Raw genomic sequence first — 26,756 nt, forward strand, 5'->3', positions numbered from 1 at the left:
AAGGAGTCAAAGACCAAGATGTGAGTTATTTATCAGCCAAACATTCTAATCTTCTTATGGCTAGATCCAATCTCCCAGTCTTTGCGGAAAGGAAAATTTTTTCACGTTCCTCCTTTCAAGAAGGGAGGATTAGGAAAATTGTATTGATTGCAATTTTCTCCCCACCCCTAGAAAAAATGAAAAAAGGCTCGAATGGTACGATCCCGCTGTCACCCCAAAAGGAAAGGGGTGATCTCGTAATTCTTGGTCTATGAAGATACGTTGTTAGGTGCTTCATTTTTTTCTTCCATTGAGGCCAAACCTAAACCTGTGCTCGAGAGATAGTTGTCCATATACTGATAAGGATGTATGAATTCTCAAGAATAGAGGAGTCGTGGTGGTACCCCTAGACTGCCCAGATCCCATAAGTGAATAGAAAGTTGGATCTACATTGGATCTCACCTGAATCGCCACATCTATCCTCCTGAGGAGAAGTTTGGTTTCAAACCCCAACTCAAACAGGAGAAGTAAGCCATGCTAATGTGCCTTGGATGATCCACATCTCGGGGTCATGCGTCGATGAGCAGATTGAACTATCCATGTGGCTAAGAGCCCTCACAGTCCAGGCACAACGATGCAATTATCAGGGGCGTGTTCTACCACTGAGCTATAGCCCATCGTGCGGGCCTCGGGCTTGTGTGTCACTTTATGTGTGAGGAAGTGTGATTGGCCAATTAATATTTAATAATTACAACTTTAAACAATGATGTAAAAACTGTACTGTACCGACCAGTTCGAATGGAAAACTAGCGAACCAGATCCTTAACCGGTACATTACAGATGTTGAACTGACCAAGTATCAAAATCGGTCAAAACTGGTGAACCGATCGGTATTTGACTAAACCGACCGGTTTATACACATATTTTTTTTTTAAAAAAAAAACTTTAAAACCTTTTACAATGTGACCTATCTTTCCAACCCTTATTCTATACTTCAAGGCACATGCTTCCAATGTATACTTATATTACACATTTTGGTTCCTAACACTCGTGTGTAGTCTCAGTGACATTTGTGTAATCTTGAAGTATTGTCTAAAGATAGGATTTGATGCAAAAATATAACCTCGATATGAGACTACTTTAACTCCTTAATGTTAAATGTTAAAACTCCAAATTTATTTGTTTTGTAGAGTGAGTTGTGAACTTGTATCATTTATTTATATTTTGTGATTGTTAAGTAATAATTTTAGATTGATATATGTTTTGTAATTTAAAATTTGAATTTGTTGAAGACTTAAAGTTGTTTGTTTATGTAAATTTGGAATAGATTATGAATATGAATTATAAATTTGAGTATCTACTTATTTAAAATTTCTTTTGTTATAAGTTTATATATATAAATATAAGCACATATGTCCGATTTAACTGACATACGGTTTAATTACTGAATCACTATACCACTATACCAATACTCTAACAAGTTTAATAATTAAACGGTTTTACCAACACTAACTTTAACTTAAATAATTTTTTCAATCAACTAGAGTTAATAGATCATGAAGTGCTACGTGAGACAGTTTCATGTGGTCTACGTTTTCATAGATTAACAGGATTCCACACAAATTAAACCATATTGAAAGCTTCACGTGACTCTAATCATGCAATACATCGGAATGTGTAATGCGACATGGGGACAACTCAATCTCGTTCATTTACGTGTGTGCATTTTCACACTTAGCTAACTCGGTCTATGTTGTATTTTCTGAGTGGAAGGTTGATAAACGGCTAGTTTTTATGCTTAGACACTTGGCGTCTTCATACTCTAATGGCAGGCTTAGTTTTTCGGGAACTTTCCCAAGACAAAGTTAGTCTCACAACCGCAATTATGTTATTCATTCATTCCTGTCGACAGTCATTATCGTGTCTGTTAACCCACTTTCCTATCATTTATAAATGTTAAATATAATATTTTATGTTAAATAATTACATTCTACAGTTGAATAAGAAATAATTAACCAAATAATAAGAGCATATATTAGGTGGAGAGGAATATTAGGTTATATATGATTTTTTATTGTAAAAATTAGAAAATACTAAGGGCAAATAGGGAGAACCACAAATTACACTATGGTGGGTGATTATTTTAGGTTTTCTCTTTATAAATAGTATAGATATATTTTTTATTCGGTTTATACATATTTTTCTTATTAAATATTCCTACAAATCATTCATTCCTTATTATCTGATTTTTTATTTTTCACAAGAAAATGAAATATCTTTCGGTTCATACATATTTTTCTTAATAAATATTCCTTCAAATCATTAAACTCACAATAAAAAAATTGACATATATCATAAAATGATATTTTATTTATTAATTATTAGTTTATATGTAATATATGTCACTTTCTTGTGTATATAATAATTTAGTAGAAAAATATACTATATTTTTTCATATTATTATTTAAAAATTTAATATGTATTTATATTTTACTTTTTTAATTGTATTATTATTCCTATTTTCTCTCTAAATTATATATTTCGTTTAATTCAGTTTTCACTATATATTAAATGAGATTATTTTAATCAAATTATATTTAACCTTTATATAATTTATTGAATCCTTAAATTATGTGTATAATTTAAACATCAATTTTTTTGGAAGAATGTGTTAATTAATGACTACTAAAATGTAAAACTTTTTTAAATTAATCTTTATATGTTAACAATAAGTTGTTGATCTAGTGATGTAAATTTATGTTATATAATCATGATAACTAAAAGGTTAATGATTTGATTCTTGTGAGCGACAATTGTTGCAAGATCTAGTCACACATCCAAAATAGATTAATTGTTTATACAAAAAAATGATATTATACTTTGTTAGTAGAAAAAAATCTTTATTATCAAATATTATGGTCGGGCTTGTGGACACACACCATGAACCACACTTTCATCTAGAGTTTGATTTAGATGTACATACCTCCTAATAAACGAAACCCATAAAGGGGATGGTTTAATTTTATACATGTTTCAATCATACAATAAGTATCATAATTGGATCATTTCAACCTCCTTTAATCAATAATTTTAATTTTTAATTATTTATCCTTTGTCCTCTCAAGGATAGAAGAAGCTTTTACATGAATGATGTTAATTGAATTTGAAATTGGATCTTCGAACTTCAAAACTAAATAAAACCCATTCATACTACTATCCAATCCAACGTTAAACGTCTTTCACCTTATTTTCTGCTTGATGGGTGCTCATGTGTTACACACCACACCATGCTCACAATCACCACTTTCCTTATTCCTAATTTCGGCAAAGTCCATCATAAGGGTAAGTACTAAGTAGAAACGTGATAGGTGTATCCCATTATTATTAAATTATATCATGTTATAAATAGTATATATTATAGTGGTTACAAGTTATACATTCAATTATTATAAATAACTTCTACTTTGGGTTCTGGTTGTGAAAAGTGATAGGTGTATCCCATTAAATCATATCATATTATAAATTGTATTAAATAGCATATAATATATTGGTTATAAGTTATACGCTCAATTATTACTAATAACTATTACTTGGGTCTATGGCTGTGAAAATGTGAAGGTTAGTTGGCAGCTCATTCACGCATTAGCTTGATATATACATAACGTACCAACATGTCTCCCTTTAAATTTATTTTTTGTATTACTAAAGTTATCTATCATCTTTTTGTTCAAAGAACTAATTTTTTATGAAGTATGTTGATGCCTTTATCAATTAATGTCGTTATCAGAAATCAAATACTTCACATTTTTTGTCATCCTAAGGGTCTTCATCTTTTTTTATCATTATGAGGATCTATTGTGCCATCATACCACTAATACTTTGTTGGTATTATGGATTCATATGTGGAAATGATATTGTCATGATCTTAAAAAGTTTATGGTAATATTGACACTCAAAAATTTCAAATTAAAGTCACCTCACTTCACTCCTTCATGATCTTAAGCCTTCAACATGAAGAAATATTCTCATGGCTGTGACAGCACATTTCTTCAAAGTTGCTCTATATTATAATACATGGTCACCGTCCTAACTAAGGGCAACAACAACATAAAAATAAAAATAACAAGAAAATGGTAGTAATCAAGTGGGACCCACCACCATGTGCTTGTGCTTGGAGCCTTGAATGGGACATTCTAGTGTACGCTGAAAATTATAGTAAAACACAGACCATAAAGTGTCCCCACTACAACGTTCGATTTTCGGTCCAATTAAACAAATAATAACAACAAAATCATTAGTTTTTTACACAAAATAATACACAATTAAATTAACCCCCACTCCACTTTACTGGTCAAGTATACTATAAACTACGTGTACTTTATTTTCGGACCTGTCAAGGAATATTTCCTTTTTTAGCGGTCATGTTAAATAAAATCAGTAAAAATAATATATAACTTTATTGTTCAATTAAACGCCATCGTATTACGTACTACAACATGATTTATTTTTTAGTTGTGTCAGGATATAAACATGTTTAAAAAATCATTACCGATCATTATATAATATTAACTTAAATTTATAAAATTCTTATGGTCTCTATAATATGCAAGTGAAAGTAATTCTGACCTAACCCACTTTCTTATATTAACATGTATCAGAAGAAATTTTCAACGATGTACATATTTGTTCTATCACGAAAAAATTATAATTATTTTAAAAATATTTTCAGGTTAAGGATAAATTAAAGTAATTGGGAATTGTTTTACTTTAATGATTTTATCTTCCTAATTAAAGTAAGAGAGTAGGTAAATAAATAGAGATAAAATTATCAATTTAAACAATCAATACTAAAACCAAATAACACTGAAGTTTCTAATAATAATAGCTCCCAGAAAATCGAACTGTTGATATTAGGGATCCCATAACTTTATATTATTAGACCAATTTTTATTATAATAATATTTTTCTAAAGTGGAAAATATTTATTCACAGAGAAAATGGCAACAAGAAGTAAAACCAAAAGAAGAAGAAAGGGACACTAGTCGCAGAGGAGAAGGGTCTTTTACTAGGTCTGTCCCTATTCTGTGTCCTCACTTCAGTTCAGTGGGCCTCTTCTGAGCATTGCAATTTACAAGTGAGAACTGAGAAGAGAGAGAGAGAAACAAAGAAAAATCTTTCTGATTAAGCAAATCAAAACCATTTTTATTTTATCCCTCAAATCTCGCACCCCACTAGGTATTTTTATTTAAAACTCATCATCATTCTTATAAATTTTCTGTTTCCGATTCTCATTTTTTTGGCACTGCACAACCCTCATACACTTTTTTCTGTTCACGTTACTACATTTTCACAGTCATCCCTTCTAATATACCAAATAAAGTTTTCATCTTTTGTGTTAGACTTTGATTTCACTCCCATTTTGATACTGCAGTTTAATAGAAGAAGAAGGGGTTGTTGGTTTTCTGAGGTTTTGGATGTTACTTGTTAATGCAGGTGAACATGTTTACACAAGGCCTTGACAAAAATGCACTTCGCTGGGTTAAAGAGGTATTCTTCAATTTCTCCATTTTGATGTATTTATACTGTAAATGGGTTTCTTTGAATTCACCATAACCTTTGTAAAGTTATGTTTTTTTGTGTGTTATTGGTTTGATGTAAGTTCAATTCTGGAACAAAAACAACTTGAGATCACATTAGTATTTGTAAAGTTCTGATCTTTCCTTTTTTTCCTTCTTTTGTGTGATTTTAGAAAGAAGTTCCACATTCCAACACTGGTTTTAGATCTATAAATGATCCCATCAATGGTTTGAAGAATGGCAGTGGCAGAGGGTTTGGGTTACCACCGCCATCAAAATTCAGAAGTGGGCATCTTCCTGCTAATGCAATACCTGTTTCAACAGTTTTACCAGCCAATACCCGTGACAGCGTTTCGAATTCTGACAGCGCTGATTCGGAAGAGGAAGTTTATGGTGGCAGGTATTCGCTGGATTCATCCCCCCAAGACCACAGAGCCCCCAATGGTGCTGCTAGGAGATATCAGAACCTTGCTCAAAGGGGAGCTCGGTATGGCAGTGATTACACATATTCTGAGGTCAGTTCTTCCAGGGAAACACTGGTTGGAAGACCTGGTGTAATACGGGATCCATTGATGAGGACTGCGAATGTAAGGCAAAGTGGTTTCACCGAGGATGAGTCGTCAGACTCTGCAGCCAGCTCAGAATTTTCTACTACGCAGGTGGGAAGTATCAATGGCACCGTGCCAAGGAGTAGAACTTATGTATCAGAAGATTATGATTCTAGTGTGCCTTCAAGAATGAACGTGCAAAGTGCCACAGAAAAGGTATGAAATTGTAGATGTAAGTTATTGAAGTACAGGATGTTATGTGTCTATGCCAACATACAAGCAAGGATATCTTTGAGTCCTTGATATATAGGAATATTGCTGAGGTTATTATCCTTTCAGTCTTTCACCCTGTTATATGTAATTGATATGGTTAATTAACCGTGGGCATGTATATGATGAAAATAAGCAAAAATAGTTATGTATAGTTTTCATATAGAATGTATGTAACTCATGTACCTGATATGTTTTTCAGGGTAATTTGAATATTTAAAATTTCTTGTGAAACTTTGGAATGTGATGGAAAATCATTGTCCAAAAATGTAACAGCTTTCCTTTTATCAATTAATACAATGCAAAGTGCGGGTTACTATAATTTAAAATTTAGTTTAGACAAGACAGATATTGCATAACTCACCAAGTCTTGTTTTAGCTGTGTGTCTCTTCTTCTAGACTCATTTCTCTATCATTTTTCTCATCTTTGGATTTTAAGTGGTTACACTCTAAAAATGTATTTTTTTGTCTAAAAAATCAACCTAACTTCCTGGTTTGTGCTATGAAAATTTGCAGAATGGACGATTATCAGATGATGATGTTCCCAGTGCACCCCCATTTTTTGGTTCTAGTCAAGAGATTAGACAAACACACGAGAAGATTCCTGCTTCTGGAGAGAACGCAGAATCAAGTGCATTGAAATCTATGTCCGAGGACAAGGTTGAGGACCATATTGAAAAAGAGAACCACGATCAATTTGTTAGGTTAGTACATTTGATAAAATAAGTATCTCACAACACTTATGTTCTTAACCTCTTTAGAGATATATGGCTTCCTAGTCATAAAACATATATGAACATATAGCAATTGCTATCATGTTAATCTTGAATTATATATGTTCACAGAACTGCTGCTGATTCAGAGGCCGGTACATCTTCAACTTCATATCCAGCTCGCCTTCCAACATTTCATGCTAGGTATCATTCTTGTGGATTTTGCTGATGCTTTTCTCCTGACATGTGTTCATATGCTATTTGAATCCATTTCAGTACTCTTGGACCATGGCATGGGGTGATTGCCTATGATGCTTGTGTGCGTCTTTGTCTTCATGCTTGGGCAATGCAGTGCATGGAAGCTCCTATGTTTTTGGAAAATGAATGTTCTTTACTTAGGGACGCATTTGGGTGAGTTCAGATTCTTCCTCTGCTACTATTTCTTGCATCTCCTTCCTTCTTAATGTACTTAATTGTGGTAAAGATACTCCCAATTCTAGTGACTGAGAACTTCCCTTGATACACATCCACTAGTTTTTTTTTATAATTTTCATTGAAGTCTTATATTCCACCTGATTGGGTAAGGCTTGGTTGTTGTAGTATCGGAGTGTTTAATGTTATATGCCCTAGCTAGCAATGTTGTCCTAAATTGTTTTTCTTCTGATTTGTATTACTGTTAGACTTAAAAATTATTCACATGCCTCCATTTAAACAACTTAAGCTTTTCGGAGAGTTGATCCTTGACATGATATCTTAGTCTCTGACCAAGTGTCAAGAGTTTGATTATTGTTCCCTTCTAAATAAACTTTTAGTTTCAGCACAAGGTAGGGTGGGGATTGTGCATTGTCTTCGCTTCAAGCCTAAATGGCTCGTTTTAGGGGGTGTGTAAGATGTAAAACCATTCACATGCCTCCACCCAACAGCTGAAGTTTTTTAGAGGGTTGCCCCTTGACAGTTTTTTCCATTCTTATTAGATTTTTGTTTTTTTCCGGGAATATGTAGATTGCGGCAGGTGTTGTTACAATCAGAAGATGAACTAATGGTGAAGTGCAATTCAGAGCCTTCTACCGAGGGTGTTCCTCCAAAACCCAAAAAACTAATTGGCAAGATGAAGGTGCAAGGTACACTTTCATGATAATTTTTACCATTTAAATTATTTAACTTCTCCATCGTCAGTCTTTCCTGAGACATCTTCACTTTGCAGTACGTAAAGTCAAAATGGGCTCAGACCCTCCTACTGGCTGTAGCATGTCATCATTAATGACACACAAAATTAAAATGGAATCAGTGCGACAACGCCTCTCCAGTCTGCAGTCATCGCTATCTTCTGGATGGCATGCTCTCAGAAGAATTCGATTTGTACCAGTTTTGCCTGCAAATGGTTCTTTGACACGACAAAGCTTGGCATATGTGCATGCTAGCACCCGCTATATACGACAGGTGTCTGGACTACTAAAAGTTGGTGTAACAACTCTGAGAAGTTCATCGTCCCCAGAAGTTGTGCAAGGTAAATGAAATTTAACCTGCAATATTATTCATTATAACATATCCCACATTAATGGGGAAACTGTAGGAAAAGTTTTGTTTCTTTCAATATTTCAATTATGATTATTTATTAAGTATCTAGTTATGTTTAACTTAATGAAGCAAATTCGCAAAATTGAAGTTTGACCATTGTGTAACTAATGTACTTAGTTCCTGGTTCCTATAGTTGAATGTCTTTGATGTGTGTGCCACTTCTTACTCCGTAGTCCGTAGTTACAGAATCAAGAGACTTTCACTGACATCAGGTTCATAATGGCAAAACTGTCTTTTTGCAAAGAAACAAGTCTAGTTGATGCTTGTCTCAAAATGTTATATTATGTTGAAACACTTAAACAATTGAGATGTTATTTTATGTAAATCCCTTGGCTAATATTTAATTGTCATCCTTTCATAGGTGTATATGATTTTTGTGAAAAATTTGCAAGTACTTGTTTGGTGCAGTTATACAAACTCATGGCATGTGATAAATCTCAATCATTAGTCACTTCTGATTTTTTATTTTATTTTTTTGTGTGGGGAAGTTGCTTCTAATTTTTTATAATAATTAAAATTGCATTTTAGCTTATAAAGGCCGACATAAGGTGAGGGTTGAACAGTGTTGACATAAGAGTATTGGATTCAATTCCTGCTGTGGTTCAGTAGTCGGTCATATGCAAGTACTACTATAATCTGGGACTTGCTGCTCGCACTGTTCTTTCTAATGGTTTAACCTCCACTCCTCTAAACTTCTTATTACCCAACAAAATTTCTTCTAACTATAACATATACTTTCTTGTCTAGAATTAACCTTATGAGTGGATGTGAGACAGTACATTGGAAAGCATTTGTTGTTGCTGGAGTAAAAAAACATTTTTCCATTTTGTATTCTATTATAACTAGTGAGGAAGGATGAACTTTGATGTAATGGTAAGGTTGTTTATCTTGTGGCTTGGAGGCTATGCATGCAAAACCTGGAAATTACCTATCCGTTTGTAGGTGTAAAGATTGTGTACATGTAATCTACCTTAGGTGGGTACCTCGTGCACCGGGCCACCCTTTTTGTTTTCTATTATAATTATAACTAGTCATCAGTGAAGTTGGAGATCTTCGGTCGACTTTATAACACATACATCATTAGTTACTCGTGTCTATATGATTGATGATATTCAAGTGTGCCTTGTTTTAATTTTAGTCGTTAGAGTTTTTGCTTGAGCTTGTTTCATTCAACTTATTTTCTTCCCGTGCTTTTGGTCAGAGAGGTATACCTGTTTTCTAAGACTGAAAAGCACAGTTGAGGAAGATACCATTAGGTTACAACCTGGATCTAGTGAAGCCCATGTGTTGTAAGTTATTTTATTTTATTTCTGTCTTTCAAATCTTTAATGATTGTATTGTGAATAAATTTCTGACTACTTTACAGTTTTCCAGATAGCCTTGGAGATGATTTACTTGTTGAAATTCAAGATTCCAAGGGAAAACATTTTGGCCGCATTCTTGTCCAAGTGGCTACTATAGCTGATGATCCGGTAATATTTTAAATTGCATTTTTTCAGGTAGTCGTTGGTGCATGTCATGATTGATCATTATTATGGAATAATTTATGTTCTACCCGAATGCAGACTGACAAATTACGGTGGTGGCCAATTTATCATGAGCCAGACCATGAACTTGTCGGCAGGTTACAACTTTATATACATTATTCAACAAGTGCTGATGACAATAGTCATCTCAAGGTTAGCCACTGTGAACATTAAGGACTTTCTTTAGCATATGAACTATGGTAGCGAGAAATGCAATAGTCAATTTTTTCTTGTAACATATAAACCTAGGATATCCTTATTCTTTGAAAACAAATCAAAAATATAAAAATCGAAATTTTTGTTCCTTGTGGATCCAGTGTGGTTCTGTAGCAGAAACAGTTGCATATGACTTGGTTTTAGAAGTTGCAATGAAAGTTCAGGGCTTTGGGCAAAGGAGCCTATTATTACATGGTCCGTGGAAATGGCTTTTGACAGAGTTTGCCTCATATTATGGGGTTTCTGAGATATATACCAAGTTGAGGTAATGTCATCGTGAAGTTTGTTTGCTATTTGGCACTGAAATATTTAATTTATTAAACTTGTTGCACACTGTCTAAATTATTTATACTTGTGATGTTCACAACATTCTGTTTAAATAGATATCTATCATATGTCATGGATGTGGCTACACCAACAGCAGATTGCCTGAACTTGGTGTATAATCTGCTTGCACCCGTTATCATGAAGAGCAACAGCAAGACTTCTTTGAGCCACCAAGAGGTATGATGTACGATTTTTCTAAAATGATGCAACTTTAACGGCAGTGCAATCCACTTTTGTAGTTTTTCCACGTTCTTTTGTAAATACTTAAGTGATTGGTATGTTAGCATGTGCTTATATCGAAATTGATTTTTTATTATTGTCTAACATGAAGCCATTTTTTGCTATTCTCATCAGAACCGAATACTAGGAGAGACCAAGGATCAAATTGAACAGATACTCTCCCTTGCTTTTACAAATTACAAATCCCTTGACGAATCATCTTTCTCGGGTGTCACAGAGGTTTTCAAACCGGCATCTGGCCATGCAGCACCTGCCTTGGAACCTGCTGTTAAGCTCTACAAGCTTCTTCATGACATCTTATCTCCTGAGGCTCAAACTGCATTCTGTCATTATTTCCAGGTTAGAGAAACTTGAGTTTCGCGATAACAATTATTCAAATTCAAATGCACATGTCTGTTTCATTGACAACTAATATCTTTCCAGGTTGCTGCAAAAAAGAGGTCCAGAAGGCACCTTAGTGAGACCGATGAATATCTTACGAACAATAATGAAGGCAGTCTGATGGATAACATGACTATGTCGATTGCTTACCAGAAGATGAAAACCTTATGCATAAATCTTAGAAATGAGATCTATACTGATATCCAGATTCATAATCAGAATATACTTCCGAGGTATTATTCATTTCTCAAATGATTTGTATGTATGTAGTTTGTTTGAATTTAGATAGAGGTGCTTTAAGCATGAGCTTATGTTGTCCGTCGTTCTCTCCTGTCTTATTGTTAAAATGATGAAAAATAACTAAATTAGGTGATTGGCCGTAAAGAATATAGACTGTGCTGTTTTTTACACTATCATTGTAAATATATTTCCATGGCACCATCTTGTATAACAATTTTAGTAGTAGAAAGATGGAATTGAATTGCTATTGGTTGTTTGGTGCTTCTTGTCTTAGAAACTTTGCTCCATGTAAGCTTAAGCATACACTAGCACATTTTCCAAAATGCATGAGTTTATTTTCTAGTAGATGATACTATATACTGTTATGTGTAGCTTCTCATCTGAAGTTAGGCTTTGTGAATAAGCTTTCTATTATTCTACTCATGGTTACAGATGGGACACATACCTATTATTGCAGGGCTAACTTAATCGAAATATTAATGAAATGCAATGGCTTTAATTGAAAAGCAAGATCGAATCTTAGCTGTATTTGAATGAGTAATATCATTAATCTGGTATTTACTGCTAATGCAGCTGTTTGTTGTTACCTACCAAGTTTAGTGAATGTCATTTATGAGTAATATTGTAATCAGACTGAATGTTGCATCAGTTCATGCAAGTTCTAATAAAAGTAAAGCCATTAGCCTCGCACTACAGCTGATAATAAATCACTAAATAAGCATACAACCAAACTAACAAACTAGCTGGCCGATTGATAGTTCATAAATAAAAATATAGACAGCAACATAACGTAAGAAAGGTTTTGTTATGCCAAATCTAACCTTTTTTCCTTGTATATTGCATCTGCCACTTCGATAACTTTTCTTGGTATAAATGCTAAATTTTGTTTGAAGTTTGATGATGGCCATAGGAATGATATCCTTTGAATCACTTTATTAGATGCATCTCAAACTTATCTTCTTGTGCAAGTGTTCTTATGTGCTAATTTCTCCAAGTACTATTGTCAGTTAATGATTCTAACAAAGCTGGTTATTTATTCTTCACAGCTTTTTGGACCTTCCAAATCTTTCTGCTTCCATATACAGCACAGAGCTATGCAGTAGATTACGAGCTTTCCTCATATCTTGTCCACCAACTGGTCCATCATATCCTGTAGCAGAACTTGTTATTGCAACATCAGATTTTCAAAGGGATCTTATCAGCTGGAATATTAGGTAAACATTGTTAGTGCGGGTATAGCCGTAGTTTTGTAGTTAAGAATTATTTTCTGCCTATTACATAAGTCAAACTTGTTTACTTTCCTTCTCAGTCCTATCAAAGGTGGAGTAGACGCAAAAGAGTTGTTCCATCTGTATATTCTTGTCTGGATCCAAGATAAACGCTTGTCCTTGCTTGAGTCATGCAAATTGGATAAGGTATGATTTTTCATTGTATTGCAATTTTTTTCGTAGTTACGTTGGTTTTTTGTTACCCCTTGTTTATCAGCATTTTGCGGAACTTTATGAAGCTAATTTTGTGTTTGACTGCATCTCTTTGGTGGTAAATTGTCCTGTGCCAATAGCATTTATAAATGCTTTGCTCTTGCAGGTGAAATGGTCAGGAGTTAGAACACAACATTCTACCACTCCTTTTGTTGATGACATGTATGAGCGGCTGAAGGAAATGTTGACAGACTATGAGGTCATCATTTGCCGCTGGCCAGAATATACCTTTGTTTTAGAAAACGTATGTCAGATCTTCCTTATATTACTTTTGTTGTCCTGCATCTTTCTTTCCCCCTTTTCTCCCTTGAATTTCAGATGCTATGAAATATCAATTTTCATTTTCATGCTTTGATCTTTCTATTTTAAACCATCTTTATTCAGTTCGTATCACTGTCTGGTATGGGGTAAAAATGTACTTCTTGTTCGCCAAAAGTATCATCCCCTTCTATTTGAAAGGGTGTCGAGTCTTTAGGAAGCTCATATTTGTATTTTACTGTTACAAGTTACAACTATGAGCCTGATACGTCGATTTGAATTGCATATAATTAGACAGACACCATTTCTATCATCTCTCTGTAAACAAATACCCATCCTAAAGAGTTTCTTCTTTTTTTGGTAATTTATTACTTTCAGCAACATTTTTGCTTGAAAATTTTATTTCTGGATCCTGTTTCTTTTAAATGACAACAGGCCATTGCTGATATTGAGAAAGCTATAGTGGAAGCTTTAGACAAACAATATGCAGATGTTTTGTCCCCTCTCAAAGAAAGCATGACTCCTAAGAAATTTGGGCTTAAATATGTCCAGAAACTTGCGAAACGGTCTACATGCGCCTATGCGGTTCCTGATGAGGTGAGTTGTATTTTTTAGAAACTCAAATGCTCTTCAGGACTTTTACACTGTTTGAACTTATCATGTCAATGCTTTCAGCTTGGAATTTTTTTGAATTCCTTGAAGAGAATGCTCGACATCTTACGGCCCAGAATAGAATCTCAGTTCAAGTCATGGGGTTCTTGCCTGCCCAATAATGGAAACACAGCACCTGGTGAGCGACTTAGCGAAGTGACAGTGATGCTGAGAACAAAGTTCAGGAACTATCTGCAAGCTATTGTGGAGAAACTCGTGGAAAATGTTAGTAGCTCTCAAAGTAAATTTATTATTGTTATTAACTGTTTGACACATCGCTTTTTGCCGCCTTGGTAATATCATAATATGATACGCTGGTTAAATTACTGTTTCCTTCATTTATCCGGTGCAAGATGTCTCAACTTTATTTTACACATGTCTAAAATAATATTGAATAAACCAAACTAGTATATGATGTTGTCCCTATCACCCTGATATGCATCTTTTGATGTTGCAGACAAAATTACAGAATGCTACAAAACTAAAAAAGATTCTTCGGGATTCAAAGGAAACAGTAGTAGAGTCTGATTTAAAAGGTAGACTGCAGCCATTGAAAGACCAATTGGCTAGTACCATAAGTCAGCTTCACAGTGTCTTTGAGACTCATGTCTTCATTGCCATCTGTCGAGGTTATTGGGATCATATGGGACAGGTCAGTTCACCACCATCTGGATTTCATCGACTTGCCATATTTTCGATTCCAGACTCTGGGATATTAATTTCAATTTTTTTGTAATTACTTATTTAACAGGAAATTTTGAGTTTCTTGGTGACCAGAAAAGAGAATAGATCGTGGTACAAGGGTTCAACTGTGGCTGTTTCTGTAAGTAGCAACCTATCACCTTAATTTTGAGTTTTTTTACTTATACCATGGGAATAGTGGTGATAAAGATGCTCTTTATACATTGCTTATTTGATCAGGGGGCTCAGGCTTTTTTCATTAAAAAGAATTTTTCAATTAAAACTGCTACATGTGTACTTCATCAAAAACTTTAATCTGAATAAAAACCTGAATATCAATTTGGAGAATCACCTTGTTGAAAATTCTAAACAAATGGACACTTAACATCGACTATTTGAACGTTGACTATTTATCACATTTGGTCTGTAATTTAACTCGAAGGTTTGTCTTTGAGATTGATTGTAACTACATTTTCTAAATCTTAACCTAGGATAGCTCTGGTTAGTGATTTCTGACTTGGAAGTCATGTGTGCAGGTTCTGGACGACATCTTTGCCTCGCAGATGCAGCAGCATCTCGGAAATGCATTGCAAGAGAAAGACCTAGAGCGACCTAGATCGATAATGGAAGTTCGTTCCATGCTATGCAAGGATGCTCCCAATCACAAGGACAACACTTTTTACTTTTAGGCCAATTACATGTAAATAAGATGAGAGGGATACAGTTAAAAAAAAGTTAAAAATGAAACGGGTCATCAAATTTTTTTTGCAGGAGCAAGCAACTCAACTGCACCTGGAATATTCAACATTTGGTATATACATAGTAATTAAATCATTCATTGTTGGTAGTAACATGTAGTTTTATGATTTTCTTATTATATTGATTAGACCTTGGTCTTTTTGGTTATTTATGGCACTTTCTAACAGCATTGTTCATTATTCATTGTTTTGGTGTTCTACATTCAGAAATTAAATCATCTATATGTACTACAATAAGATTCATGCAGAATAAATGTGCATGTTAATCTAAGTGGCAGTGGTACCAGAAAGTTATAACAATGGCTTCATATCCAAACCTATTTCCATAACCACATATAACGAAGATCTCATACCTATACCCTAATAATAAAAACCAAAAGAACAATTGACGTGATTAAGATCTTATTCTCTTATTGGTAAATAGATCTGACAATTATTCATTGACATGATCTATCCATAAAGTCTTAAATGAATTGGAATTGATGGAGTCATTTACTAATGGGTGTATGATGATCCAACAAAAACTGTTAAATCCATTGAGTTGGACCAGAATTGGGTGTGACAGTCTATGTTGTGGTGGTGGCTTGGGGTCTACTTTGGGTTGGGATTGATGTCAAGGCTGGCCTAAGGGTCAATTTTGGATCAAGCCTGAGACTTTAATTAAGGGGTTGAACCCGATGGTCGATTTTATGGGCAAGTTTGGGTGTTGGTTTTTGGTTCATCACATGTTTTGATGCCCAACTTGGGATTGGTGTGACGGTTTGGTCCGAGGCCCATTTCAAGGTTAGTCATAGGTATAGATCTCGTGCTTAGTACAATTTCACGGCTGGACTAGGGTAGATGTTATGGGCAACTCGATTTTGATGTTGGTATCAAGTAAGGACACACTAATTTCAAAGTTGGCCTTGTTATTGAAGTCAGTGTTTGACTCAGTGTCGATGTCTTGATTGAGCTTGGGGGCTGATGTTAGGTTGGGTTTGATCAAATTTCTTAGTCACAAGGACAAATGTTGCAGTCTTACATAAGTGTTGGGTCTACTTTGAGGGCCATGGTCAAGTTAGGTTGGGTTTGATCCCATTTGCTTGAGCATTTTTGTCCAGCTTTATACAAAACATAGGCAGATTGCATTATTTAAGATGTCAAACACCAGACCAGAAAACAATTAATGATTAATGAAGATTCAACAAATGTCCCAATGAGTAACCCATATATACACAGATAAATGACAGGTTGGGTTGGAGTGAAAGGGTATTATGTTTCAGGCCTGAGTTGTGACTAAGAATTTGAAGTGCACTCTGGAACATTTGAATAGATATATTTACAACATCAAACTACATTAAGATCAATTGATCAGTGGTGCAAACAAAATGAATTTCACATCAAACTGGGAATAGAAAACCAAGGCTAAACTGCAGCACAAGCCAAAGTACAACATTTAAAATAATATATCACAGCTTTTCACCAAGCTGCATGGGCAAATCAGAGTAGCTTTGATATAACTTGACAAGAAGTCAAGAATGCCTTAGTCGCCACCCTTATAATAACAGGGTTTCGATATATCCTGCAATGAAAAAATGGAAGTAATCAATAAAATGAAAATATTATAGCTGAAAAGGGAGAACAATGCAAACAACTTCCCTGTTGTTACACTAAATGTAAAAGCAATTTGACAACAGGATTAAACTTGGAATTCAGTATACATCATACAACATTATTAAATATATGCTAACATGCAATAGAGCCAACTTCATAGGCCAATATGCCACATAATTAATGCCAAGGTTAGAAGTTCAGATATCAGGTGGATACATTAATAAACAATTCCGATATTAAGAGAAGAAGTGGAGGGGTCAGGGCCTCAGGGATGTTTGGTAAAGCTACTTGCCCAATGGCTGTAGTCCCCCATGATGCAACATTAAAAAGAACTTTGCTCCCATCCCACGCCATTTGAAGCTTTCCCTTTTTCTTTTTCACGGAAAATGTCTTGCTGAGCACTGATAAAAACATACCAGAAGAAGTAAGAGTTCATTTCTTATTCTTCTACCTAAAGAACAACAAATTATCTACATTGTAGTACAAAAGTTTAACTGGGGTGGAGAAGGTAGCTATGAAGTTATTTCTTGTTTTGGTTCATGGATAAGTAGGAAAAATAACATATCATACTGGGATGGAATCAATGGGACTTACCATCTTGGATGTCATTAGGGGTCATATCCTGCACAAAGCAAAACAATCAATGAGAGAGCAAGTACAAACTGAAGATACATTAAATAAAATATGTTTACTGTAATTGATCATTATAGTCAACATTCTTCACCGGCAGAGAAGAGAAAGAAAAAACATAAATATTTGATAAAGGCCACTGTTCGCTACAGAAGCATTACTGCCCATACTACTTTTCAAGGAAGTCCGGGCATTCAACTCCAGATTTGACCGGATCAAACAACTGCATTGGGGCGGAACGAATGTTATATTACCATTGAGCATGAAACATTGAAGATTTTCATCGCAATATACATTGCATGATAGCGAATATACAACTAACTAATTGTTTGAAGGTAACAGACCATAATTAATACTTGTATATTGTACAAAGTATATTTGTCAGCAGTGCTAGAATCTAAACAAACAAAAGTGCAACAATTCCTTTCAGAATAAAACATCATAAAGTTATCCAATGTCAAGCATCAAGCGAATATATAAACTGAGGCAAGAAAATGCAAAACTTAACCCCTAGAGTGCTCCTCTTAGCACGGTTATCCTCCGAATAAATCTGAGATACTCTTCTAAAATGGAATGCTCCTCCAACTTAAGCCTCAGATACTCACTCTATGAGTAAGAAACTAATTCATTTTGGGTGTATTACTGCCCATCCCAACAAGTATCATTCTTCGGAATCGAACCTTTGATCTTTTGGTATTTATGGGAATCTAGTGAGGCCTTATACTACCAGAGAAACACGTTGTTGGTAATCCTACCGTAGCTGGGATAAGATAATCCACAAGAGTATGATTTGAGCAATGTTAAATATAAGATACAATAGTAACTTGCAAGCATCATCTACTTTCCTTCCATGGCTTTGGGTTTTAGTACTCAAATTCATGACACAACAAATACACATTTAATATCAATAATAATAACAATAATATCAAATAGAAAACAAGGTCCAAGAAGAGCTAAATCCACAGCACTTAACCAAAATATGAGTATACTCAAACAAATTAGAAATTCAATATTTGAATTCAGATATACTTCATCGGCTTCTGGTTCAGGAACCCGAATTTCAACATGATAATGGTGTTGTTCTTCGTCAGCATTAATTAATGGAAGTGCTCACTGATGATGTTCTAACAGCGTCTGAATGGTTTTCTTCTTTACCCGAATTCGCTCCATTTGGGAATGAAAAAGAAAACACTACTGGTTCTGATTCTGATATGTGAAGAACCGAATTATTAATTTTTTAAATAATCATATATACAATTAGATCAATATTTTATTAATTTGCCTTATTTAATATGGTAGTTTTCTAGCTAAGTCAATCATCACCATTGTTTTTAATTCCTTATTGTATTTTACATACTTTTAATAATGTATTTACTATTAATTTAATTTGAATTCAGATTCTTTCTGTTATTATTAATTTAATTCAGATTCAGATTTTCTTAATAGATTTTGGAGTAAAGAAGAGCTAACTCAATATTTATTTAAAACTAATTTGATATTTTACTTGATAAATTTGGTTTTTGAATTAAACTAATTGATATTGAGCTAAAAATTAAAATTAATAAAAAAAGAATTAAAATTAAGTCAAATACACTAATTTATTAGATTTATAAGATAGTTCGATAATATATATAAACAAAATAGTTAAATGTATACCCATTAATTATATACATTAAAAATTATGTTGCAATTCTTATATAATATATATATATATATATATATATATTAAAATATGAACATAATCTACATTACATATATTAAAATTTTCATATAAATCAATTTAAAAGTTTTATTTTCCTTATATATTCATATATTAATTATTAGCATACGAATGATCACATAAAAAACTTCAATTTAAGCTCGCTAATCCCTTCAAAATTTCTTAAACTTTTTTAATAATATTGATATAAAAAATAATTGGCAATGAACTTGTCTCTAAAGTGTAGTGGGACAAGTCTTATTAAATCAAACTCGAATTGAGTCATTTAAACCTTATTAAAAAAGATATCAATTCAATTAATTTATTGTTATGAAAATCATAATTCACAGGATAATTTCATCATACATACTTCTTCACTTCTTCACTTTATCATTCTTAATCATTCAATGGAATGAATGCAATTAATGTTTGAAGAGTTTCACTTTCTCATTTAAAATAGAATATTTTTTATCCCTTAGCAATTATTCATCACTCACTTCAAATGGAAGAGGTTTAGGTCATTTAAATATGAAGTCTCAGATTTATGTGTGTAATAAAATACCATTGGGAGGAATCTCCACTTAAATGTGCAATATAGACTTAGTTAATGGATTAGATACATAAATCTACAGGTCATTTTATGTAATTAAAAATCTCATAGGCTAATTTAGTAAATCTATAATTAGAAGGGTATTAACTCAAAATATAAGAACCATAATAGAATAGTTGAACCTAAAAGTAAATAGTAACCACATATTGTTAACATTGATACTGTGTTGAATTTATATGCAATGAAAATAATCAAATCTCTATATATAATCAAAATTTTATTGTATCTATGCAGTGAAACAATCTTTCATATTTGTAATAAAAAAAATTCAACCATTTCCATATAAACCTGCTATATATTTTTTCAGAGCTCAGCTCTGTGAAGCACGAATTCGTCAAACACTCTTATGTGTTGGTGTCCGACACGGATACGCTCGGATTTGTGAATGATACGTATCCATAGAGTATCCAAAAATTAAAAAATTAAAAAAAAATAAATATTAAGACACGTATCCGTTTCATTTTCAATAAAATATATGATATATGGATTCGTTTTCAGTAAAGTATAGGATATATAAGTTCGTTTTCAATAAAACATGATAAGATAGATTCATTTTCATTAAAATATGATAAGATAGATGTGTTTTTATTATTTTATATGCGTATCCCTGAACATATCGTATTCTGTATTTTAGAAAAAATATGTATCTACGTATCAAATACGTATCATATGTGACACACGTATGAGTATCTGTATTTCATAGGAGCTTAGACATGTTTTATTAAATGAAAACGTTAATCACCTCAAATAGTAAATGTTAAAGAGACAAATTTGTTAAACGAGTCTCAAATTATTTCTCGTGCAAGAGTTGTATAGGAACATGCAACTAATCTGTCAAAGTACTAATTTCTGTCATTACTCTCCCAATAATAGCACATGCATGCATTTTGGAGGTTGCAGAAATGCTTATGATAGAAGAAAAAATGGTAAATTTTTTGAAGACTAGTATTTAGAATAAACTATAGTGAATGGTCCAACTCAATTCTCGTTGCACCAACCATTTCTTAACGTTTTCTTTTCTCTTTCTCATTATCTCTCATATAATCCCTACACACTCTCCTCCTCTCAATTCTTCATCCTGCACAAATATTACATTCATATCTCTCTCTTCAAACTTTGTAAAACCAAAAAGCTTCAATTATATAGCACTACGAAATCCTCAAACCTCTCTCTCCACTTCTACATCTCCATGCATTATTGATCGATGGATTAAGGCTGATGCTAAAATGTGTCCCTAAAATAAACCTACCTGAAGCATTGGCCACCTTTAATCATACACCATCATCATCAACTTGTGTCATAAATCATATAAATGGAGGTTCTAAGGATGAGGGAGTTATCGTCACTATTGTTTTCATTTTCAAGTAAACGTGTTTCTTTAGTAGGAGGAAATCACACCGCAGCTAGATTTTGTAGTCGCTAGGTTCAATTCTCCCTTTATCTCTTTCAAGCTCCCTCCTCTTTCACCCTTATATTCTACCTTTAACTATATATATTCTTCTTTATCTCTCTTTTTCTGCACATCATATATATCCCTTATTATTAATTTGATTCATTCGACTGTCATATACATAATAATATATATGGCGGTCCATCAAAGTATTCATTCTATCGTTGGTGCAACACTTTATCATCATTACAATCAGATAAATTCCAAGTACTCATCCGAAATGTGGAAGATTTGTTATCGTTTTCTGCTTCTTGCATTGATCCTGGGTTCTTTCCCATTGATAAGTTCATCTGTTGTTTCAAGAACCTCTCCTGTTACTAATAACCCGCAAAAAATTGAGCCTAATTCTTTCGATTCCATGGATCAGCTTTTATCACTCTTCTTCCGTGACCTAACAAGCGAAGGCATCATGAAGAAACCACAAGAACAAAAACAAAAGGTTGTTTTCTTGAGCAATGAAAACGACAACAAAAAAGGGCAAGAGTTTAAGGTTGTCAATGATTACAAGATGGATCATATTCCCTTGAACGATTTGGCCAAACAAAACTCATTACTCGACAACACGGTTGACTATATCTTCACTTCAAACTTCCCTGCTGCTTCAAAATTCATTGACAGGACTTTAAAAACAGGTGGTGTAGTCACTGTGATCATAAACAACAACCCTTCTGCAGAGTTTTTCAATCCAAAAAACTACAAAGTCTTGTACATGAGACGCTTTGGTTTGATAGGTGTAGCCATGAAGAAAACCGGACCCGAAGTTACTAGTGTTGTTGCTGATGAAACAACAAACCTTGCTGCGCAAAGAAAGATATTAGGGTATGCAACAGAAGCAAAGAAAGCTGCATTGCAAAACCTAGAAGACGTGCTTCTTGAACCACCACGTTCAGCATCAGGTAACAATACAGTGATTCTTGAATAACATTTTTTGGAAATAAAAGATGAGAAGTAATTGCATGGTCCGGCACAAATGGAATGGTCAAGACATATCAATGCTGTTGATATAGACCATTATTATGGGATCATCCAATAATTTCTAGACATATATGGTTTTCCTTTGTAATTTTGTAGCGAAGTTATATAATGAATATTATAGGTAAATGAAAGAATGTACTTGTTTATTGTATGAGAAAATTGGTAAATCCTGATATTCAAATAATGGAAATTATCTAGGTAAATCAAGAAAATACTTGAAGCGCACGAAGTATCTACCTGATTTGATGGGTGATTCTCTTGAGAGCTATCCTCGTAGAGTTTTCATTGATGTAGGGTTGTCAGAGAAAGATGGAGGTAGCGGAACTGATTGGTTTCCAAAGAATTACCCAACAAGGAACAAGAATTTTGAGATATATAAGATAGAGACTGTGACAGGGAGTACTTCTGAGAAGGAAGTGCCACAAATAGAGATGTCAGATTGGTTGAGGAAAAATGTGAAAGAAGAAGAGTATGTGGTGATGAAATCTGAGGCTGAAGTGGTGGAAGAAATGATAAGGAGTAAGGCCATAATGCTGGTAGATGAACTTTTCATGGAGTGCAAGCCACATTCAATTACAAAGCATAGTGGTGATAATGCCAAGGAGGGCAACATCACAAGGAGTAGAAGGGCTTATTGGGAGTGTTTGGCATTGTATGGAAAGTTAAGAGATGAAGGTGTGGCAGTGCACCAGTGGTGGGGTTAGACGCAATTTGTCATGGTTGAGATACCAGTGGTTGGAGGCTTCCCGGTCGCAGTCTGATCCAACAAGATTAAGTTGTATTTATCATAATCGTGGTTGAGATTATGTTGTGTTTATCATAATCGTAAACAAGCACAGGAAAGGAGGCTAATATGGATAGGTCGCGGTATGTACTTGTGGAAACTATTAAAACCAAGTTATTGCTATCATAATTATGGTTCCATATCACAGTTTAAAACAACTGGTGTTAAATTAATTTCGGTTTGGCAGAGAGAACAAGACCAAGAAAGAGAATGGTATATTATCTAAGTTTCAGGTTTTGGAGGGTCAGAGAGATTGAGAGTTTGGTGGTGGCCCTAGGGAACAAAACAAGCCGCAAGGAGTTTTCTGTTTATATTTTTTTTGTTCTTTTCTTTTGTTGGTTGTGTTTAATTTTGACATTTTATTTCCTTGTATGTTTATGTTGTGGACGTTCTGGAATCTGATTTGTTGCAGGGAATTTCGAAGGGATCATTAAATTAATGAACACGAGGGTGCTTTTTGCATTCAATGAGAAGGGCGAGTTTTGTGTAAAATGTAAAAAAAAAATGAATAAAATGTTGCTGCTTCCCTTTCTTCCATGGCTTTTCTCTTATCATAATGCATATTTATCTTATGTGAAACATGGATATTGAGATATATATCTATTCTTGCATGAATAGTGAGGATTTATTCTCAGGCTGCTTAAAATAATCACTCGACTTTATATTATAATATTAACCATATGTTCATGAGAGAAATGTAGCAATTTAAAGTAGCTTAAATATAAAAAAAGTGAAAGTTAAGAGGACAAACACAAAATATACAAAATAAATGTGTTACTTTGCTAAGAACTTCAGCACTATCACTATAAGTGCAGAGAATACCAAAAAAATTCTATATCTTTATATTAACTCAATTATGTTTTACCAAATATATAAATATGCTAGTATGATAATCAATGAGAAATTAAATGATGTATTTTATTTATTATTAGATAAAATTTTATTGAGTTAATGTAGAGACATAATCTTTTTTTAGTACAAATGATTTGAGTTCACATGCACGATGCTTAAACTACTATAGTAGTTTAAGCAGAAACATGTTATGGCCTAGTAAATTGTAACTTAATTTTTTTTCCTAGCTCTTGCATCATTCATAAAAAATTCCAAGCCATGCTATCCACCCATCTTTCAAAACCAGACAATAGAGCTTTTATTTAAGTAGGCAACTACCAATGTTAAAAGTCAAATTTGTAACTTTTAGCTGCAAGGTAAGTATTGAAAATTTGATGTTCAATAGTACATAGATATTATAAAGGAAAAGTGATCAAATATACAAGGCCTATAAAGTCAAATTGTCATCCACTCTAATTTGATTGGAGCCGGATCCACTATCCCAGGAAAGTTCCTGTCTCATGTCTCACACCAATCAGTGTTTGTCAATAAATAAAAATAACATCTCAATTTATTTTTTTATTAAAATAATATGTTAATTCCATATGCCAATATATGAATGGAATGAGACAGAAATGAGGACACCAAATTGGAACAATTGATCCCGATCCATTTCATTGATTAAAAAATGTATGAAATATAGACCCGTCAGCTCCTCTATGCCAAAATATGTTATTCAACTCAACTTCTTCACATGCTGTCTTAAGTAGATCAGAATAATCTCTCATCAAGGATTATAAATCACATTTATTGATAAGTATAAGATGTTGAAATTCATATGTAGATAGCCACCAAATGAACGTTATTAATTTTCATTATATTTTATAACGGTGAAAAAGAAAGTAAATTTATCCCATATAATTGACTAGTAGTTATACCAAATTAGAAGTTAAGTTTTTGGTAGAAGGTTAACCTTCCAATTCCATCACTCCACCCTATCATAGTTATGAAAAAGTGAACCACACCTTCTAGGAAGAGTTGCAACCTAATCACAATTCAGATCAATTAAACGAGCAAAATGCATTAATTGTCTAACTCTATCAAAAATAGTGTTATATATATATATATCCTTCCTATCTCTCCTCCTAGGGAAGAAATATATGAAACAAATAACTATTTCAACTTAAACAATTTCAAATCTAGAATCATAACTTAAATGGTCTTGAGTTTTTAAAGGAAATTTTGAATTTATTATATAATTTCTACACCATTGCACTTATTAACCCTTCTTTTAGTATTAAAAAATATTGAAACGCTTTTGCCTGATTAATAAGTAATTACATATCAACTTTCACTTCAAGTTCCATTGTATATGGGAATGTATTCAGTTGGAAAGGTGTATGTAATGTCTATGTATTCATAAGTTTTTTTTAATAGTGAAAGTATTATTGGTGTATCATTATTATTTTATTATTCATTATTTATATTTAATCCGACTCTTCATATTTGGTTATTTTGAGATTGGATTGTTGAGATCAAGTTTGTTTTTCGTGAAACCAACGAGGTGGTTGATTTCATAGCTAGAATTGGTTCTCATGCTTTGGATACCTTCAAGATCTCGGATTTTGCTCCTTTTGACTATCATCTTTATCTTGCTAAGGGTCTCGCTCCTTTAGTCTAGCTTGTGTGTGTGTTTTTGTTTTCTGATATACTAAAAAAAAAGTATTCAAATAAATAGTGAATAATATATTAAATATATATAAATTTTTACACTAACAATACATATACAATACAATCTTCTTTATTTTGTAAGCATTAATGCAATAAGGTGATAAACACGCATATGATATAAGCTATTAGTTGTGGGTGTGGTTGTTGATTCTATCCTTCTTTCCATTGTTTTCTCTAGTGCGTGGTTTGGACCAATTGATAAACTTTGACATCTAGTTTCAATACAAGAAATATGTTTCACAAAGACCAACTTTCTCAGCAACTGGTAGGTGCATTGTCTTAAAGTGAAAGTTGAATCATTAAGGGTCACATTTTATGTCATTTTCAAAGTTGTAAAACACAACGAATTAATGACCAATATTAGCAGAAATTAAATTGATCGTTTAACTAACAAAGTAATGTAAAGTCTCCTTTTCACCTGTTAAATATAATTCAGACTATAAATATTTTATACAATGTCAATTTATTATTCACCACTCATACTTAAGTATCATTAATATATTTTTTTAAATTAATATAAATAATGGATAATATGATCGTATAAATTTTTATATTGATAATATATATATATATATTACTCTGTATAATTTAATGTGCAATTTTAAGAATAAGTATCGAAATTGTTATAAACACTTTTTGGGTGAAGAATTGTTGAATTTCCATTTAACAAGTTTTTAATATAAATTTCTCTATAATGCTCTTAAGAATTCTCATTTACAAGCACTCATTCTATTTATTATCAGTAAAAAATTATTATTCTTGTTGTTACATTTTTAATAGTTTTTCTATATTTTATTATATAATTTTATGCTTCACTAGTTATGGTAATTTAAATATGTTGTATTTTTATTTAAACTAAATTATGATTTTTTGTGAGAATAACATTTTCAATTTAATATATGAAATTATAAAAGCAGACCTTGTAATTGAATTCCTAGCCTTTCAATGTACTTAACTATAATTCATATTTACATATTTCACACAAATTACGAAAAATAGTTAAAAAGTAATTATTACTTTCAAACTTATT

General features: G+C 33.0%; 2 protein-coding genes across 6 annotated transcripts; both read left to right on the forward strand.

Annotated features, from left to right (window-relative positions):
• On the forward strand, nt 5,075–15,593 carry LOC109356653. 5 transcript variants are annotated; one of them, XM_019600081.1, is made up of 23 exons: nt 5,075–5,213; nt 5,471–5,526; nt 5,729–6,319; nt 6,890–7,077; nt 7,219–7,290; nt 7,363–7,497; nt 8,089–8,207; nt 8,291–8,593; nt 9,866–9,953; nt 10,031–10,136; nt 10,230–10,343; nt 10,508–10,671; nt 10,790–10,910; nt 11,088–11,312; nt 11,397–11,587; nt 12,641–12,808; nt 12,904–13,009; nt 13,182–13,319; nt 13,769–13,930; nt 14,009–14,209; nt 14,442–14,636; nt 14,736–14,807; nt 15,202–15,593. In XM_019600081.1, exons 2-23 carry the CDS (start codon nt 5,479–5,481, stop codon nt 15,352–15,354), a joined length of 3,660 nt encoding a protein of 1,219 aa, XP_019455626.1. In that variant the 5' UTR covers nt 5,075–5,213; nt 5,471–5,478; the 3' UTR covers nt 15,355–15,593. The 5 variants fall into 5 exon arrangements, with proteins under 5 accessions (XP_019455626.1, XP_019455628.1, XP_019455625.1 ...); XM_019600083.1 differs by having other exon boundaries at nt 5,792–6,319; XM_019600080.1 differs by having other exon boundaries at nt 5,076–5,214; nt 5,411–5,526.
• LOC109356654 lies at nt 21,378–23,631 on the forward strand. The gene is made up of 2 exons (XM_019600084.1): nt 21,378–22,301; nt 22,579–23,631. Exons 1-2 carry the CDS (start codon nt 21,539–21,541, stop codon nt 23,082–23,084), a joined length of 1,269 nt encoding a protein of 422 aa, XP_019455629.1. The 5' UTR covers nt 21,378–21,538; the 3' UTR covers nt 23,085–23,631.

Source organism: Lupinus angustifolius, chromosome LG09 (genome assembly GCF_001865875.1).
Source record: "Lupinus angustifolius cultivar Tanjil chromosome LG09, LupAngTanjil_v1.0, whole genome shotgun sequence".
NCBI classification, from domain to species: Eukaryota; Viridiplantae; Streptophyta; class Magnoliopsida; order Fabales; family Fabaceae; genus Lupinus; species Lupinus angustifolius.